This window comes from Plecotus auritus, assembly GCF_963455305.1.
Source record: "Plecotus auritus genome assembly, chromosome: 13".
Classification (NCBI taxonomy): Eukaryota; Metazoa; Chordata; class Mammalia; order Chiroptera; family Vespertilionidae; genus Plecotus; species Plecotus auritus.
Genome location: NC_137779.1, coordinates 19,012,160 through 19,031,521, shown reverse-complemented (window position 1 = coordinate 19,031,521; position 19,362 = coordinate 19,012,160). Strand labels below are relative to the sequence as shown.

Here is a 19,362-nt window from a genome sequence, read left to right as displayed (position 1 = left end):
CCGCTCGCGAGGCTCCTGCGCCTGCTCACACGCACGCCCTCCATCCGCATGCCTCACGTCCTGTGTGTCAGTCTTTGTGAATGAATGATGTACACGCACTTCCAAAACTATGCTGCCACCGGGAGGGGGCCGGAGCGGGTGACCAAGCCCTCAAGAATGCGTGGAGAATCAGGGGGACTTTCCCGAAGGTCGGGGAGACTGCACGCAGCCTGCTCCCCGCGGCCCCGCGCATCCGTGCCCAGGGCCCCCCGGCCCGCCGGAGGCGCACCCAGCTCCACGCCTACTCCTTGGCGGCCTGACCCGGGGTCCGGGGTGCGGGGAGGGGCGCGGGCTGCCGGGAGCCCCGCCCACCTTCCTTTCACTTTGGGCGGCCGCTTGCGATTGGCTGCGGGTCCGGGCCCAGCCGCTGCCCGCCCCGCCCCGCGCCCCGCCCGCGCTCCCCCCTGCGGAGGTCCTGGGGGATGCGGTGGGGGGGTTGGGGGGCGTAGACCCGGCGCCCGGCTCCGCGAAGAGAGAAACGCCCTAAAGAGGAGGGAAGAGCGCGCGCGGGAGGGAAGACAGGCGAGCGGCTCCGGGGAGCGGCGACGAGCGGAGGCAGCCGGCGGCCGAGAGGAGGGAGCGGCGCGGCGCGGGCGAGCCTGGGACCCGAGCGCGCGACTTTCCCCGCAAAGTGCCAACTTCGCCGGAGTACCGGGCGCGCACCTTCTGGGCGCGGGGGGGAAAGCCGGCGGGAATTTGAGACTTGAGGGAAGAAAATTGGATTGCCCCTGTCCCCTTTCCCCCGTGACGAATCCCCATTAAAAAGCAAAAACAACAAGAATAACAGCAAACTTGCTCTCACCCTGTCCGCCCTTCACTCCTGGCACCATGAAGGCGGCCGTCGATCTCAAACCGACTCTCACCATCATCAAGACGGAAAAAGTGGATCTGGAGCTTTTCCCCTCCCCGGGTGAGTGGTGACTGCCCAGATGCGCACCCCAGCTCTGGGTCCGGGTCTCCTCCCCTTCTCCCCCACGCCTCGAAATTCCCTTCCAGGCTGTGCGTTTGTGCCTGAGCGGGCGATGCTGGTGGCAGCTGGAGAGAGGCAGGGAAGAGGACTGTTGGTGGCCTGAGACCCTGGTTTGGGGGTGGAATTTATTTTCACAGCTGTGTTTTTGTGAAGAGTGGGAAAAAGCTTATAGAATGTCCAGCACTCCCATTCCCGCTTCTTTATTTTTTTTCCAAATGAGCAAGAACCCTCTGGCTTTTTTTTTCCTGCACGTTTGGGGAATGGACACCCGCAGAGGACATCATTCCCCTGACTCTGCATCCCCCAGAAATGGACCTGGATGGAGGGCCCTGGGCCATCAGAGGGGGGAAGGTGTCTAACTGGCTGGCCCTCCAGGGCTGGTTCAAATGTCTTGCTTTCCTGAGCTCCCCTGTCACCCGTCGCTTAGCTTTCTAGTCCCTCTTTTCTGGGTGAAGGACAAGGAGGTGGGAGGAGAGTTGAAATGAGCATTTTAATTTCGGGAAACACGCTGATGCTTTTCATGCAGATTACTCACTTTGGCCATTTTTTCTCATGTGCCCTCTGGGACTACAGATGCCTTAGAAGAGGGCAAACAGCCCAACACCCCACTTGGGGTCTTTGGTTCGTTAGTGGGTGGTGGTGGCCTCCTCTTTGATTTGAAGGACTTGAAGAAGGAAGGGGTGGGAAAGAAATTTCATTTTGCCTTAGGCACAGTTTTTTTTGGTGCTAAGCAGTTTCACGGAGTCTGACACTCCATTATTCCTGGAATAAATGCCGTTTAAGAAGAAAAAGATGATTGCTTTTAGGATAAGGCACTGCCAGCTCTCCTTTGAGATTTGTGATTTTGGAGGCGAAGTTAGAAAGATACCGAGAAAAGGCGCTGCTTTCTGGAAAATAATGAACGGCAGTCGTGTGTTAAGTGTGTGCATCAGCTTCTCCATTAGTTTAGCTGCTGCTCCCTGTGGCTTACCCTTCATCGCCTCTGCCAGAAGAATTAGTTGTGCGTTTTAACTCTTTCTGAATCTGCTTCCACTTTCAACACCAGCCAAGCCTATGTTTTGTCCCTTGGAGGGTCCTTCAGAGATGTCCACGAAGACCAGGGCGCGTCCTCTCCTCTCAGACCCCCTAACCCTCAGCCCCAGTTTGCATCACTGAGAAGTACGCAGAGAAGGCTCCGGCTGGTGTGTCTTCGGAAGGATGGCGATGGATGGTGTGAGCAATGCTGAGATCCACTAGAACCAGAGACCTTTCAGGCACTGAGAGCTACAGTTCAAAACTAATGTCCCTGTGACAGTTGCCTTTGGGGGTCCACGGAAGCCAGAATAAGTTTTGTTAGTCACAGCTGATTCAAACCATAGAGGCAAGAAGCGGAAGGGTCGTGTCCTGCAGATATATACACACAGCTAGTGGGTCTTTTCCTTTCGGGTGGCTTGTTGATACGTGTGTCCACAGATGGGGTCGCGTGGGAGGTATAGTGTAGCTACGTCAGTCCACACACCTACCGTCCGGAGCCCAGGGGCTGGGAATGAAAAAAAGTCCCTGGCAACCCAAGTTTTAGATCACAGTAAACAGCTGAAGCAACTTTTAAGTATTTAAATGTTAAGTTTTAGAGAGTTTAAGTATATTATGCTGTTATGTTGGTTATTGATAAAAACAAACCCTGGGTACATAACTTCCCTTCGTTTTTCCATCTGTAAAATGGGTAGAATAAGGCCTAATGTTATAGTCACATCCATTTAAATAAACGCCTTTGTAGGCCCCTCTTTTTTTTTTTCTTAAAAAAAAAAAAGGTTAACAAACCATGTAAGCAACCTTCAATACAATAAAATTTCAGCTGGTCAAAGGGTTGGGCAGCTTTCTGCCATTCATTGTAATGAGGCTTGATTTCCGGAACTATTTTGGGGAAAATAAAGGGAGAAACTTGAAAATACCTATATAGATTATAATAACCAAGTTTTAGTGAGTTTAATTCTGGGTGTTTAGAAACATGTGTGAACATTCTCCCCATACCCCACAGAGGGGTGAGGGAAAGAGAGGCACAGAGGTGAGTCACTCACCTGAGAATATCTAGTGAGCTCTCGGCCGAAGTACAACGAATCCCTGTTTCTAACTTCAGCGTCCACTGCCTTGAGCAACACTGCAAGTTACCTTGGCAAAGCCCAGCAGAGAACCTTCAGTTGCGACTTCAACCTGCAGGTGCAAGGAGGGAAAACACGCCGGCCTGGCCGCCTGCTTTGTTGTGGGAGGAGAAGACCCCGGCTGAGCGGGGATTTGCCTTGCCCACCAGACCGTACAAGACATGTGTTTAAAGTTTAACTTCTCGCAGCATGGCTTTGTGTCAGAATGAGTCTACGGGTTGTTTAGTTTCTTAGGTGTGGAGACAACTAGTTTGGGATCTTATCTGGTTTAAAGAGTTAAACCAGGTTCCCCCACGCTGTCCCCCACTCCCATGGGAGAGCCAGAGACAGGGAGGTGGGGGATTGGGGAGGGGGGGGAGGGACAGGAGTCCTGGATTGTTTGCCTGTGTTTGTGAATAGGACTTGATCAGGAACCTTTATTCTAGATGGAGACCTCCCAGCATTTTTGACAGCTTTCGGGCCCGAACTGACATGTCTGTCCTTTGAAATGACATTGAAATTGCATTTTCCTTCGGCGTGGGAAGATAGACCATGTTGCTGGCCGTGTGCGATGGCAGGGTTCTCAGATCTTAAAAATGGGCTAAAACAAACAAAGCTATTGAGTGTCCATGGAGTTCCCTCCCGGTGGGGACCTTGCTGGGGACGGGGTGGAAGCTGGGTGCCAAAGCAAATACATTCCCAAGCTGCTTCGGTTTTTGTCTCCTTCCCATTCCACCTTCTTGGTGAGGTGAGTGTAATGCCCAGAGAAGATAGAGAGTCCTAATTCTGGATGTGTGCTGCTTTACAAGAGTAAAAGATTCACCCCCCTTGGGCCCGAGCAGAGGACGTCCATCCGTTGGGGACCTTAGAGATAGGAAGACGCTTTGTCCCTCTCCCCGTCTCTCTCATCAGTCTGTGTATCTTCATCAGTGTAGACAAGAAGGAGGCAGAGTTGCCAGGCTCCCAGGATCCCTTGTTCGTTGTGCTTCAACGCCCCCCCCCCCCCCCACGGACCACCCCATTAGTGACTTAAGGACCCCAGAGGCTCAGAGCTGGGGCTCTGGAGCCAACCTGTCTGAGTTGGAATCCCAGCTCTGCCTAGCTGTGTGACTTCGGGCAAATGACTTAATCTCTCTGTGCTCCAGCTCCTGCATCTATGAGTGTAGTCATTGTTCTACCTCACGCGTTGACATGGTAATTAAATCTATGAATGCGTGAAACATCTTAAAACAGTGCCTGACCCATAATACATTCCCTTGAACAGTTAACTAGAAAACAAGTCAACAAAAAAGTGACCCTTATTGGGGTAGAATTTTCAGGGGCCCTTGAAATGTTTGATAGGGGCTACCACTGTATTCTGTACCTCTTTAGGTATGAGAAGGGTACAGTTAAAGAGACCGCCTTCTCCTGCTTAGCAGAGATCTCCAGAGAGCACACACAGAGATGGGTAACTTTCAGAGGATCGCGAGGTCTCGCCTGTCAGAGCTAAAGGCACCAGGGTCGGTTAGTTACTTTGGGTGGTGGGCTTTGTCAATGCTACCTCAGATCCAAACAGCCACCAAGACTAGAGGCCACCGGGACATTTGCAGGGCGGATGGAAAAGTAGGGTATTTCAATTATGCAGGCTTGAGAAATGCATCGTGTCCAGTTATTATAAAGTATCTCACATTTTATTTATTTATTTGGTTGGCAGAGCTTGCATTCCTGGCATTTTTGGTTGGTTTGTATTGCTGGGTGTTTTTTTGGTTGTTGTTGTTGTTGTGTGTTTTTCTGGTCTGTGCAACTTTTTTTCTTTCTTAAAGAGACCAGACCACCCTGTAGGAGATCCCCTCCCTCTAGGAGACAAACCAGCCCTGGTCAACCTCCCAGAGCCAGCTTGCTCTGAGCTCCATCGTACTCTGTGCAAACCCAGAGCTGGTTAGGGCAGGTCAGGGCTTTTCAACCAAGCCAGGCTCCCATTTCCAAGAGCACAGGTAACTACAGAGGCTCAGCGGCTGCACAGTTGGACACCTTGCAGAAGGAATGACCCGGGGCTGTGGTGGCATTCCATGAGTTTGCGTTGAAGGGAGATGCTTGCACTCACCCCTGTAGAGGTCTTCCTGATACAGGTGGAGCCTGCATCATGCACTTGTCATGCTAACATACAATTGTTCTTTTACATTCCGGGCTGGGGAGGTCTTATTTTATCTCCTTTACGGAGGAGGACAATGATATACAGAGAGGTGCATACTTCACCCAAGGCCACACTGTTAGAAAATTGCAAACTGACCAGCCGTTGCAGGCACTTTATGCCTAAAAATAAAACACCGTGTTATTTTTAGAACCTGTGGAAATTAGAAGAGGGCCCTAGCCGGTTTGGCTCAGGGGATAGAGCGGCAGCCTTCGGACTGAAGGGTCCTGGGTTCGATTCTGATCAAGGGCACATGCCCGGGTTGCGGGCTCGATCCCCAGTGTGGGGTATGCCGAAGGCAGCCAGTCAATGATTCTCATCATTGATGGTTCTCTCTCTCTCCTTCCTTCTCTGAAATCAATAAAAATATATTAAAAAATAAATAAATAAAAGAAGGGGGCGATGAGAAGGCCGTGATGGTTGGTGCTTTGGGGGTTTAAAAGGTGCAGGGGTCCCAGCCACCCTGAATGACTCTGCTGAGCCTGGGGAAAGAGCCTGTCCAGGCACCATCTCCAGACCTGGCTGCTTCAGGAAGATGCTGGAAGGGTCCAGCAATGTTTGCCTCCGATCACCAAGCAGAGGCCCAGGGCTCTTGTCTTCCCAGTGTGTTCACGCTCGCACAGGTGGGGAGGTGATTATGTTCACTTCCAAGGTCGCATCCTTCCCGCGGCTCCTGACTCGGCTTGTTCCACCTCTTTCATCACGGACGCTGCCCTTCCTGGCATCTCACTTACACGCTGGGTGATGAGAGACAGACCAGCAATGAGTTCACTCTCTTTACGTGGTTTTAGTTGAATTCTCCTGCTTGCAAAGGGGCCAGAGGTACCTACCTTTGCTGTCTGCACAGCAAGAATTTTGTGGGGTTTTTTGGCCTAAAATATAGTGTTTTTCAAAGCCTAAAATTTAATGTTTTCAAGCCCATTTCATGGGCCAGGGCACACTGTTTGCAGTTATTCCGGCACAAGAAGGAAAGTGAGCCCTCGGATTCTACCTGCAGACCCGCCCGCCCTCCACAGCCCATGGCTGATGGAGAAGCAGCCAGACACCAGGCTCCTTGTCTGAGCCTAAGGTATCGGCTCCTCTACCGCGGCCCGACGGGGAGCGTTTTCTCTAAATAATCAGCATCCTCAGGCCCATGCAGTCATCACAGAGGAATTTGTGTGTTAACAACACAGTCGCCATGTTTTTATCTGGCTGCTCCAGAACGAGATGTTGGCCCCATGTCTCTGCTTAGACAGACTCTCGGATGGGATTTGTCTCTCTGTTCACCACATTCTAGGTCTCTTCTTTGCTCCTCGCTGTTAAGCTTTTCTTAACTCACGGTTAGGAATGCCAAGACAATGCCCAAATCTCTCATCTCTACTTGGCATGCGTCTAGAGCTACTTTTTTGCAGCTGGGTTAAAGATCCTTTTTTTTTTTTTCCCCACCCTGTCAGTAGATGTTTTTCAAGTTGCATAAACAGACTCTTCCTCCCTGGCTCCCTTTCTGAAGCCCCGTGTCCATCTGTGTTACCTTTTTAATTTAATCGGGCAGTTTATAGCCTCCATGCAGATACAGAAAGAAATCGGTCTGTAGCGTAGGTTGCAAGAGATCCAATTTCACTGGCAGGGAGCCATGCTTACAGACACACTCAAAATATTGTTGTTCGGGCCATAAATATTTATTGATTATTTGGCCAACTTCATTCTGTCTTCCAGGTGCTTCCCAGCGTCTCCTGCTTGGGTGCCAGCCTTTCCCTGGACCCTTGAAATGTGGCTTCTTACTGCCCCATCAACTTCTTTCAGTTCTTTTCTGTAGCATTTAGTTCTTTCTCTGAAAATCGTAAACTATTGACCAGATCAATCAAAGTTTCAGGCTATTGGATTTCGGAACTTGATGGTGTATAGATTGGGAGATCATATAATTTACTATCTGAACCTGGACGCTTTTGACAGTGTAGTGGGCGCTGTTACTAATTGCGCCGGAACAATAGACATGAACTGGAGTTCTCCCAGCAAAGGAGAGTCAGCTACTTAGACACGGAATTTGAATGATAATATTCTTTTTAATATCTATCTGAGTTGTTAATCTTAGGGGTTAGACCATCCAAAGTAAGCCGAAAGGACCAGATGAAGAGTTTGAGGCCATTTAAAGTGCAGTGTGGTTTTCTCCCCAAGCACGGGTTATATTTTTAAATGTTTTTGATGCGTAATGTAGTATTTTTCAGCGCCTGAGAAACAACTAAAAATTAGCCTCAAACAAGTTCATTTCAAACATCTGAAACCTCTTGGTAGCTTGGTGTCGTGATGCTAAGCTGTTCACTTTTGCTTTGCAAGGTTCTGCAGAGGCCCTGTAAACTTTCTGCTCGGAGGAAGAGAGAGAAAGAGGGAGGGAGGGAGAGAGAGAGAGAGAGAAAGAACTTTTGAGTAGTGGGGGATGTCATCATTACACAAGTGAAGACAGTTAAAGCTGTTGTTTTATTTTAATGCTTAGCCAAAATGAGAAGTTCTACTGTTGGGATCAAATGGGGCAAAAAAAAAAAAAAGGAACAAAAAAAAGTTTTTGTGCCATTAAAGTGGGTAACACTAAAAAGTAAAAGCAAGCCCTCAATTCTTTAGTGGGGGAGGAAGGGAAAGGTGCATTCAATTGCAACATCCCTTTTGGCTAAAGGAGAAAGGAAGAGGAATGATAACAAGAAAAAAGTAAGAAAGTGTAAACAAACTAACGCAACAACAGAAGGCACTAATGAGAAGAAGGAGTGAAGGGATGTAAGTGATGTTTCACAGGCTTTTGGGAAAGGCCTCCTACGGGCCAAGCATTGCCCTCGGTCGGTCGGGTTTGCAGTCTCCGGCGACCAGGTCGGTCAGCGTGGGTGCCACCCTTTGTGTCATCCTTTCTGAGTACCTGTCACCCCTCCCGGGTGTGTGGCTGGTCAGGAGAACTCAGACCAACTAGTCCCGGTGTTCCAGATGCTTCCATGGCTAGAGATGCAGGAGACCACAGTTGGAATTTATGGAAATGTGTGGGTATCAACGATTACGCGTATTTTCTGTGCCAGTGGGGCCCCTTCATCCAACAGTGCTAGGCTGGAATGAGTTCATGGGTCGGCTTCAGGGAGAACGGGGGTATTTCAGAAGCATTTGAAGGAGGCCTAAGAACTGGGCTAAGACGGTTTCAGGTTTTAGACGTAGAAGTCAGCGTGGGAAGAATGCCGAAAGTTTGGAGTGAGAGAAAGGCTTACATAAATATGAAGAAAAATATTGATTGTAGGAAGGAAAGAGAGGAGGAGGTGTGAGGCAAGACGTATGTGAGAGCATCTGGAATCCCAGGATGAATTTTGCCTTGGAAAGAAGGGAGATGTTTCGGGACAGAGTAGTGTTATTGAAGAGCTTTGTGAGAGAGGTTATTTATTTATTTTTTTGTAGCATTACTTTACTTCACCCTCAAACTGTTAGTTGTTAAAACCTCTGTGTCAGCTTATCAGGCTACGTGTTAAACCTCAGAGATGATGACGGAATCAATCAGGTACATATTTTCAAGGTACAAATGGAAAATAAAGAAACTAGGTCAGGCCAGCGCATTCCTGAGTCTGCTAAGTGTAGGTACCTGGGTTGTGAAGTATTTAGGAACCCCTGCTCCCAATTTATGAGATTTTTGTGCAATTACAGTTTTGTGCTAGGGTCACTCATTAGTGATCTATCACGTACGTTTCCAGTCAAGAGTGTGCTGTTGAGTCTGATTCTAAAATTCCCTTCAGAAAATGCCTCAGGAGATTTTTCAGCGGAATTCCCATGGGAGGACTTTAATACTTCTAGTGTTCCTACATTTTTTCCTATCTGGTTAATATTCTTTGCCTAAGATTTAAGTTTATTCTATACAGTATGCATACGTTGTCTTCTATCCTCGAATAGCAATTAAAGGCCTGGAGTGTCATGAGAATTCATGCGTGTAAAGGGAGACCCTTCAGCCTTGTATGAATAAATACTGTGTACAGAATAAATAGGATGACCACTCCGGGGGGGTGGGGGGGCTGCCACTGTCTGGAGGCCTTGATTCTAGCCCTGACTTTGCAACTGTTTATCCTTGTGACCTTGGACCTCATGGTCTTCATGAGTCCAAGAAATTAACTGGGGGTGATGGCCTATTAGGTTGCTGTGAACACTGACATTTTGTGACTCTCACATTGAAAATAAGGCCTCCAGAGAGCAGGGACTGTCATTCAAGCGGTTGGCAAAATAACCTGCCTTCTCCCCCAAATTGTGTTCATCCCCCAATTCTGTTAATCATGCTTCCATCACCTGGGGGAATTTTGAGTGCAGCTGTGAAGGTTGCCTTTCATGGAAAGAGACGTTAGGCATTGTCAGTGGCCCTGCTTATAGTGACAGACACCAGCGCATTGTCTGGGGGTGACCCTGGACCCGGGGTCAGACCTTCCTCTTGGTCACTCTCCATGAAACAGCTTCCTTTCTCCATAGGCCTCTGCTACGGTTGCAGCGGAAGGCGGCTCCAGCGCGGGCTCTGATCTGGAGGAAGGAGGTGGAGGGTGGGGGTCCGGGAGGTGGGGCAGCCAGGCCCAGCTGCATCCTCAGGGCTGAGCCTGTGGTCTGCGCAGGGAGCTTATTTCATCGAATGCACTGCTCTGTACATGAACAGTCCCTCCTGGTTTTGCTGGAAGCCACCTCGGGCCCCTTCCTGACATCCCCACAGAGTCAGGTCCCTGCCTCCTGTCTGTCGGAGGGGAGGGCCCGGCCCCCCTAGTTTCTGGCGGCTTAGGGAATGGTGTCTGGACCCAGGCTGCCCGCAGAGCCTGGGCAGACAGGCTACCCCTGCCTTGGGCTCCCTCACCTTCTGTCTGTCTGCCCGGGAAGCTACACGTGTATGTTGGGGGGCAGTAAGTTTTATAAAGGCTGCTTTTGCAGCAATGGGAGAGCATCATCGCGCACACGCAGGCGTTATCTGAACATCATTTTCTTGATGTTACGTCTACATTTTGAGAAAGGCCCATCACAGTTACTCTTTTCTTTCAGAAGCAGAGACCTAAGATCAGCATGCCAGTTTGGGGGGAAAGCAAGAAAGACTGCCCTTGATAATAGGGTAGAGTTTATCTACAGGTACTTCTGTAGGCTCATCTCTTATCCACTCCTCGTTAGCTTTGTGTTTTGTGTCTTTCCTCTTAATTATTGGGCGCTGTCTTATGAACGTGTTAACTTATTAAGTTTGCCCAGAACCTTATTCGTTTATCCTAATATTCCCATTTCACAGATGAGGAAACTGAGAGGTTAAACACCTTGCCCAAGGTCCCACAGCTGGATGGTTGTTGAATTTGGGCAAACACTATGGTCTGTGGGTGCTGATTGTGTACCAGCTCACTTAATGCTTGTCTAGCATTGGCAGCCTTGTGCCGCTGGACACGTGACTGTGCCGTATTCCAGCCCCCTGGTCATCCTTGGAACTGTCAACAGTTTACAAACAGGGGAACTGCAGAGCAGCCATACTGCTTCTTTTCCGAGATTACATGGTACATGGCAGAGCTGGGCCACGAAGCTAGATTTCTCTGCCTCCCCCGGCATTTCCATTCTGCCACCCCATTTTAAATATCCCTTTGTCTTGATGAGCACATGGTGCATTTACCTTAATAGCAGTAATAACAACAACAACAACAACAATAAATGTTAGCTTGAGATCAGAACTGTCAACCAGACATCCTTTCGTCTTTTGCTAGAGACAGATTTCCCCTACGTATTTTATGTGTAGTCGATCCCACATACACTAATGGAGCTCTGAGTGGGCTGTGACATAGGATGAAGAAAATTTGCTGAGTTCTCCGTGATGCCAAGGCCCTGGCCAGCCTTTCAGTAAGATGGCAAGTCAGTTCCTTCTCAAGAAGTGGAAAAACATGACTGACTTCACGGGCTGCTCACAGACAGGCAATTTCCCCCTGGTGTAGGTTGCCCTCGGACTTTGAGAAACACATTTGTTTTTAATCTAACGCGTTTTGAAAAGAATTTCTGATCCCACCTCTGCTTTCTTTTTTTTTTTTTAATTACATTTTATTGATTTTTTTACAGAGAGGAAGGGAGAGAGAGAGAGAGTTAGAAACATCGATGAGAGAGAAACATCGATCAGCTGCCTCCTGCACACCCCCTACTGGGGATGTGCCCACAACCAAGGTGCATGCCCTTGACTGGAATCAAACCCGGGACCCTTCAGTGCGCAGGCCGACGCTCTATCCACTGAGCCAAACCGGTTAGAGCCCACCTCTGCTTTCTTATGTTGAAATATATGCACATGGTCTTCCGTGCCTCAGTTTACTCTTTTTAGCAAACGAGGTCCACTTTAATGACCGGGAGGACCTTCAGCTAGCTGGAGGAGCAGATCAGGAAAAAGAAAAACACCCCAAAACCTTTGACTCTCATACTTGCATGTTATGGAAAAGAAGCATATATGAATTAATGACATCCTAGATGCCCCTTGTTAGTTTCTGTTTGGTGTAGGGGCATTTGCTATGGCACCAGGTACATACACAGAGTTCAGTAAAGTTACATTAGATGATCTCTCGAATACAATGCGTCGCTTCTTGCCATAACTGAAGCCCTCTCCCTCCTTGTTTGCTTCATTCTGGAAGCCAGAGCAGCCCAAGGCCAAACCCCAGGTGGTTACATTGAACAGGATCCTGTTGGCATATTACTGTTTCCTTGGGAGTGAGTGTGATGCTAAGTAGCCAGCAGTGCCCTTGCAAAGGGCCCCTGGATTATTGGGGAACAGGAGGTGGGATTGGGAAGCAGAGGTGGGTTCGGTTCGTCTGATGGCAGCAAAAATGGAGATCATAGCGTTCCGTGTGCATGTTTGTGTTTGGGCACTAACTTGGATGCCAGGAACATATAGGCTTGTAAAGCACATCTTCGTGTGTCTCCTCACACGGGGATGCAGGCCTCTGGCTCACGCCCTCCTCCCGGCCTCCGCCTCCCCTAGTTGGGAATGGTTGGAACATTTTCTGGACTGACAGCCAGGCAGGTCCACCTGTAGGCGGCCACCCTTTTCCCTCGCAGTGCCTGGGTGAGAATCAGGACACCTGAATCTGCTTCTGCTCTGAGCTGCCTGGTGACAGCCGCCTCTCCGAATCACCTCTGTGTTCCTCTGGGCAAAGGGCGCTCCCCGTGAGCGAGCGCTGTCTTTCTTGGGAGACAGTGGACAGTGGGGGAGTTCATGCGTCCACGTGGAGAAGGCGCTCTGGAGTCGCTGGCGATGCCAGGAGTGTTATTGGATTAGCGAGAGCTGTGATAGAGTGGTGATTCTGAGCACATACGGACTCTCTGAGGGTGAGTCACGTGTGTGTGTGTGTGTGTGTGTGTGTACAGGAAATGCATCCTTGATTTCACAGAAGATCAAGAGTTCAATCTCACACCTTTCTTGCCTCTTAATGGAAACCAAAATGTTCTTCAAAACTGCTGGTGCTTGCTTTTGTTCCCTGTATATGTCTGTTCAGTTGGGGGGAGAGAAAAGTGAAACATAAGAGCACCTACTATGCGCCAGGCACTGAGCGAGGTGTGTCACACAAACAATCGAATTCTTCAAACAACCCTGGAAAGATAAAGGGATTGGACCTTGGAAAGGCTCCGGTAATTTTCCCAATCAGAGAGCTTTCAGGTCACAGATTGGAACTTCGATCTTTCCAGTTACAAAGCCCTACAAACTCAGAATCTGCTCCCAGAGGAAATTTGCCAGTATTCTCATCCGAGGCTTTGATTCTTGGAACATTCTTCTGTGCGGAGTGCCTTTTAGGCTACTCATGATGTGAGGATAGGGCAGAAAACATTCAGGATATCTATAAGTATCGACCATTGGGATGTGTAATAGAGAGAGCACCCCCCCCCCAAAAAAAAAAAAGTTCACCTAATGTCTACTTTGCATTTCCAGTTTCAAAAATGGACAAATGAAAAGTGTGGCTAACTAAATTTACTGAATTTACTGAACGTGTGCACAGAATGGGCATGCGTTGGCCCTCATTGTCCAGATTGGGAAACTGAGGAATGAAGTAAGAGCTTCCCCGGGGGCTTGAGAATTCTCTAAGCCTGCGGGACGAGTCTAGGCCTTGAGGCCACTTGAGACCATAGGGATGTTTGCAGAAAAATAAACACACACGAAGTGATTCCGTATCGACAGGGTGCCCCTGGAGTTCACCTCTGATTGGAGAGTTTTTAAAAAGTAGATGTGGAGGTACTTCTTTATTTCTGGACTTCTGAAGGCTTCTCAGAGAAGCTCCCTGGCTCTCTCAGGCCCTGACCCATCCTGTCCTGTGATGGATGGGCTGTTGGGGGACCTTTGAAATTCCAGACTGGCTGCATTGTGTCGGAGGATGTTGGGTGCTGGGTGAGCAACACAGTGACTTCGTTTGTGAAATGAGATTGGGCCCTGGCAGCTTGCCCTGGCTTCCCAGGCTCTGATCAGCTGTGTTGTGCACAGGTTCCTGCAGACGGCCAGGGAGGAGCGGAGATGGGTCCTGCCCGTCCCCAGCTGCCTGGGTTTGTACGAAGAGAATATTTTCAGCGTTTCTATGGGTGGACCGATGCCAAGGAACTGATGTTTGAATTTCGAAAAGGCTGGTGCAAGACACATAGTAGGCTCCTCCTATCCCAGTGGTCAGCAAACTCATTAGTCAACAGAGCCAAATACCAACAGTACAACCATTGAAATTTCTTTGGAGAGCCACATTTTTTAAACTTAAACTTCTTCTAACGCCACTTCTTCAAAATAGATTCGCGCAGGCCGTGGTATTTTGTGGAAGAGCCACACTCAAGGGGCCAAAGAGCCGCGTGTGGCTCGCGAGCCGCAGTTTGCCGACCACTGTCCTATACAAACCAGCCATGAGTCTATTTGCCAGTCTTCTCACAATCCCTCTGCTAAGGGAGCCTAAAATGCAACTGACCTTTTCCAGTGATCGGTACTTGGTTCTTATATTCACGAGGGGCATGTGTTTATGCCACACGTTTCTTACCATAATCTTAAAATTCAGATAAGAGGTGGCCTCGAGTCCGAGGGAAGGGATTTACATTGGGACTGCTCCCTAGAAAGTAATCGTTGTCCCTGAATCACACAGCCTCTCATTCATTATTTTGGTTACGAGACATTCCTCACTGCAGGCACCCCGGTGCCCTGGATTGAAAGCAGTTCTGGAGGTGAGACAGCCCTGTGTTTGAAGTCCTGCTTGCTGATTTGTCTGTAGGTAAAGCATTCAACGCCCTGAAGCTTTCCTTTTTCTAATCCTTCGTAATGAAGAGCTGGCAGGGCCCTTGTAAGGCTTCGAGAGAATTCCTGTAAAATACTCTTGCACCGCCACAGGGCACGGTATTTTTATCATTATCTTGTGGGCACCGTATTTTGTACAAACGTTCAGCTGACGGGGCTGTTATTACTTCAGTGGTTGTTAAAACTGTGGTTACTGTTAACCTGGTTACAGAAAATTTTCCACTTGACACCCCCGTAACCAAGTGGGCCAGAGCAGGCCCTGTGGCCAGGGTCACCATGGCTTCCTCTCACGCACCCTTCACAGCCCTGAACGAGGGGGCAGGTCTCATCCCAGCTCGCAAGTAAACCTGGCCGCGCGGACCAGGCCTTTTACTGGAACCGTCCTTATCTGGACGTGGTTGCCTCACTGCTCTCCTCTGCGCCCTGGAGTCCTTTCTTTTCTGGGAGTGACTTGGGCATCTGAGCTTTTGCAGGAAAACTCGATGGATGAATACAGCAAGCCAGGACTGGAACGGTGTCCTCCCTACTGTCCCTTCCTGAGCCAGGCTGCCTTCCATGGCCAGGCCAGTGCATCCGTTTGGACCGTCCTTTCTTTCTTCCCCACACCCCCGTCCCTTCCGGGCCCCAGCCAAGGCCCGTGAGACCCTCCCAGCCCCAGCAGACTTTCCCTGAAGTGCTCTGGGGCGGAAGGCGTCTGCAGGAACCCGGGCACCGCTGGAGGATGCCCGTTGCCAATCGCAGGGGTTGATTTACAGCCAGAATCTGGCACCTCGAAAAGGGGATCCTGTGTCTTTAAACAGCTGTACGCCAATGTGTGTAAATGTGCTTGCTAATCCGGTGACTAATTCGGTATATTATAAAGCAGCAATGAGCTGGCTGCCAAGGCAGGGCTGAATCCCAGCTGGAGTGGTGTGTAAGGGAGGCTCAGAGAAGGCGCTCTTGAATGCTGCCGTACCCTCTGGAAGGGCCTTGACATTTCATCTGTGTGTTCCCCGAACCAGAGTCAGCACTTGCCTTCCCTGTCCCGTCTCCTCCATCTTTCGTGCTCTCTCCAGCCCCTTCCCCCTCCACCCTCCCCCATTTCTCAGGTCAGTTTATTTCCCCATGTGAGGGTGGAGCCCGCTCCCTCTGAGTCAGGGCCAGGGAGCCAATGGGAACTGCTCTGGGGCATTCCAGGGGACAAAACTCATAACCCCTCTTGGGAAAGAATTTTCCAAAAGATCCCTTTGGTCACAGTGTGGTGACCGCACCTTTCCCGGCTCACGTCCAGGGAGCCTGGCCGAGTGTGTGTTAGCCAGGAGGCCTGTCCTACCTGCCCTTCCTTTATCTCCCCCCAAGGGTTGGGCACGAAACCTCCAGAGAGAGCCAGGTCTGATGGGGACTTCTTTCTAAAAACGCAGTGTCACTGTGAATGCGTGCTTGGCCAGCCTGCGCAGGGGACACCTGTGGGAGAGGGGTGCTGTGCCCCCCTCAACCCCACATCTGCGATCCCAGAAGTGGGAGAGACCAGGTGTCTGCCTCGGGAAATGGACCGGCCTTTCCCACCAGACTTCCCTCGCTGGTGACCCCTGACCCCTCCTCTCCTTCACCCTGTACACTCAGGACACCAGCAGGCTCTTTCCCACCCCCTTTCCTGCGGAGCCCGGCGCACACTCTTCTCCATCTCAGAGCCTCCTGTCTTAGCAGCAGCAGGTGTGAGCCTGTAGCTCCTGTCTGGCCTTCGTTTCCCGCTGGAAGGAAACTCCCAAGTGCAGGATCCCTGTCTCCCAGGCACCGACCTATTCACACGGCTCAGCCCGTGGCACGTGGCTCACTAGATCTGCTTTAAATTTATTTATTTCTATGGAGATGCAATTGATGCAATTCACGTAACACAAGTTTCACCATTTTCAAGTGTATAACCTGGTGGTTTTAGCCCATTCTCAGAGCTGTGCAGCCATCACTGATATTGAACTCCAGGACATTTGAACCTCTCCAAAGAGACCCTTTGCCCACCAGCAGTCAGTAGCTCATTTTGAGGAAAGGAATGCTGGTGGGTGAGGCTGCGGAGCAGGGGGCGTGAGGAAGTGGACCTGTGTTTCCCGACAGAGCCCCAGCATTGGGCCTGAGGCCCCAAGCAATGCCTGGGGGAGCTCCCTGCATTTCCCTAGTCTCTATGGACCATTTCCATCCCCCTCCCTCACCCACCCGCTCAGCTTTATTCTGGCGGCTCACTTGGTTAGGTGCCACTGTGCAGTGAGCTCCTGTAAGTCTGGGTGGAGATAATGAGCGCTTTCCCCAGCTGCAAGCACCACATTCAGTCCGGAGCTGGAGGCTGTGGCGGCTGCAATTTCCTAATGGCTTCCTGACAGGCAGAGCCATTTACCAGGAGGATGAGGGATATGCATCCCAGCCTCTCTCTTTCCCACCTGATGCAGCCTGGCAGGCTCAAAGTGGCTTTTGCTCGCGCCTCCTTTGGCATCCAGTACTTTTTCTCTGCTCGCCACCCATGGGCCTATCAGCCCATTGATCTGGACATTGGGTCTGCCTGGCCACTTCTCAGCCTTTGGGGTTTGCCGCTGGGGGAGTCATCTGACGCTGTCCGCTCTGGGCCAGCGTGGGTCAGGCCCTGCGCCACAGTGGGCTTGTGAGATGACCCCAATCGAGGTGTTAGGGGCCATGAGGAGAAGCCCGTTCTGAAGCAGAGAAACAAATCTGCAGAGGCCAAAGGAGCTCACAGTATATCTTTCCTAGAACCCTCAGCTCCCTGACCTCTAAATGCATTTGCATGTAGACCCGGAGCTGCTTGGGTAGCTTCGGGACATGGCCTTTTGGAGTTACACCTATGGCCTCATTAATTAGATATGTCAGGTTCACCGTACAGGCCAATGCCACAGATTTCATGTTCTGGCTTTGGTGGGTTTTGCGGGATCCCCTCAACCCTGTCACCGTGTCTTCGTTCCCCCACCTGCAGTACAGCTGGGACTGGGGTAGAAGTTATAGAACCTTTGAATGATATGATGGTGATCTGCTCTCCTCGCCATCAGAGCGTTTTAGACGAAGGTCAATAATTGATCACTGACATGTACTGCCGCCTTCACTCTTCCTGGATGGGTAGGAGAGCACCTCATATTTCAGAGCCCCTCCCATTTGTACAGACTGGTGTCCTGCAACTGAAGATTGCTGGCTTTACCACCCCTGGTATTCCACTGGCATCTCTGCTCAAAAGGAAGGTCTACCATAGAGCCCGATCATTGTTACTGAAAACTGGTAACCTGGAGTGGCAACAGGTGGCATCCGGGGGCTGGAAATTTCTGTCGTGTTTGTTAGATCTTAGGATGGGTCGTTTCTCTGTGGTTTTTATGGAGGTGCAGTGTTTGTCCAGAATGAAGATCCAGGAGCTTGATAGCAGTGAAGATACGCGTAAGTAAACACGGTGGCGTAGAGGAAAGAAAAACAGCAGACAGGGCAGCAAGAAGTCTAGAATTAGTAACCATGTGGCCAAGGGCAAGTTGGTGTCACCCCCTTGAGCCTATTTTCTCTGTTGGTCAAAGGAAGGGTTTGAGTGAGGTGATGTCTAAGTCCCTTGGGGAGGATGGTGTGGGACCAGTGGCAGAGCTGGCTCCTCCCACTCTCCCCAGCGAACCCACTCTTCATTCATCCTAGTAGCCAGGGCGGAGCACACCCCTCCAAGAAGTTGTTCAAGTTTCATAAAAAATTCTGTGAATTCCTCTTCCTGCTTTGGCCCTGGAGAGAGCATCGTGCATCCTCTGGCCACTGTGAGGATAGCTCAGAAGAGCAGAGACCAGTGTGATGGGGAGATAATCTGCTGCTCAAGGACACAAAAATGGGCAAAGCTGAGGAGATGTAGGGGCCAAAATGACAGATTAGGTAGGTCTAGACAAACTTGGGAGTCGCCACCGATAATAGGTTTAGCTGTAAACCTAATAGTTTAGGGAGAATACCCCTAATCCCTTTGTGGCCATCTCTCTGGATCCTAAGTACCTCCTTAGCAGCTCAGGAAACGTGAGCTGGGACTCTGAAACTATTACCTAAATCCCTTAAAGCAGTGGTCGGCAAACCGCGGCTCGCGAGCCACATGCGGCTCTTTGGCCCCTTGAGTGTGGCTCTTCCACAAAATACCGCGTGCGGGCGCACACGTACAGTGCGATTGAAACTTCGTGGCCCAAGCACAGAAGTCGGTTTTCCGCCTGGGCAAGTCTATTTTGAAGAAGTGGCGTTAGAACACTCAAGGGGCCAAAGAGCTGCCTGTGGCTCGCGAGCCGCGGTTTGCCGACCACTGCCTTAAAGCAACAGGATTCCTGACTCCTCATTATGGACATGAGTTTGGATTTACTGAATGGAGTGGGGCCTTTATTTCATGAGTTGCTGAGCATCCAGAGCCTGATGCTGTGAAGTCCAGCTGCTCCGTGTTAGGGCAGGGCCATAGCTTTGTGGTGCTTTGAGCTGGTGTGCAGGCGCTTTTGAAGACTGTGATAGGTGCAGAGACGGGCTGACTCATGAACTTGCCAAACACTCTGGGTGGGAAGATTTGCATCTTTGACGTCAGCCTGGCTTCAGGGTGGCAGTGTGTGTCTCTGCCTTCTCCCTGCTCCTGCCATGTGGCTCCCACGTGGCTCTCTTGACTTCCACTGGGGTGATTCAGCAGGGCTCTTGAGAAGGGAGAGCTTAGCCTGTTGGAAGCAGGGGGTGGGGGAGGAGTCAAAGAAGTGGCGTTTCCGGGAAGTGCTGGACCAGGTGAGGTGGGCCAAGCACCCACTTCCTAGTAGACCTTCATAGTTTGGTGTACTTTAGGTAATTGGAAGGTTTTAGTCTCCACCATCTGCTTAGCACAGAAGAT

General features: G+C 50.4%; 1 protein-coding gene across 2 annotated transcripts in view; it reads left to right on the top strand.

Annotated features, from left to right (window-relative positions):
- Window positions 1–524: 524 nt before the first annotated feature.
- The window catches only part of ETS1 (ETS proto-oncogene 1, transcription factor), a 67,039-nt gene continuing 48,201 nt past the window's right edge, over window positions 525–19,362 (top strand). Inside the window, exon 1 of one of the 2 annotated variants that reach the window (XM_080650744.1) lies at window positions 525–949. In XM_080650744.1, the coding sequence (XP_080506870.1) occupies window positions 868–949 (82 nt within the window). In that variant the 5' untranslated portion in view covers window positions 525–867. The remainder of the gene's footprint in view (window positions 950–19,362) is intronic. The other variant, XM_080650745.1, reaches the window with a different exon arrangement.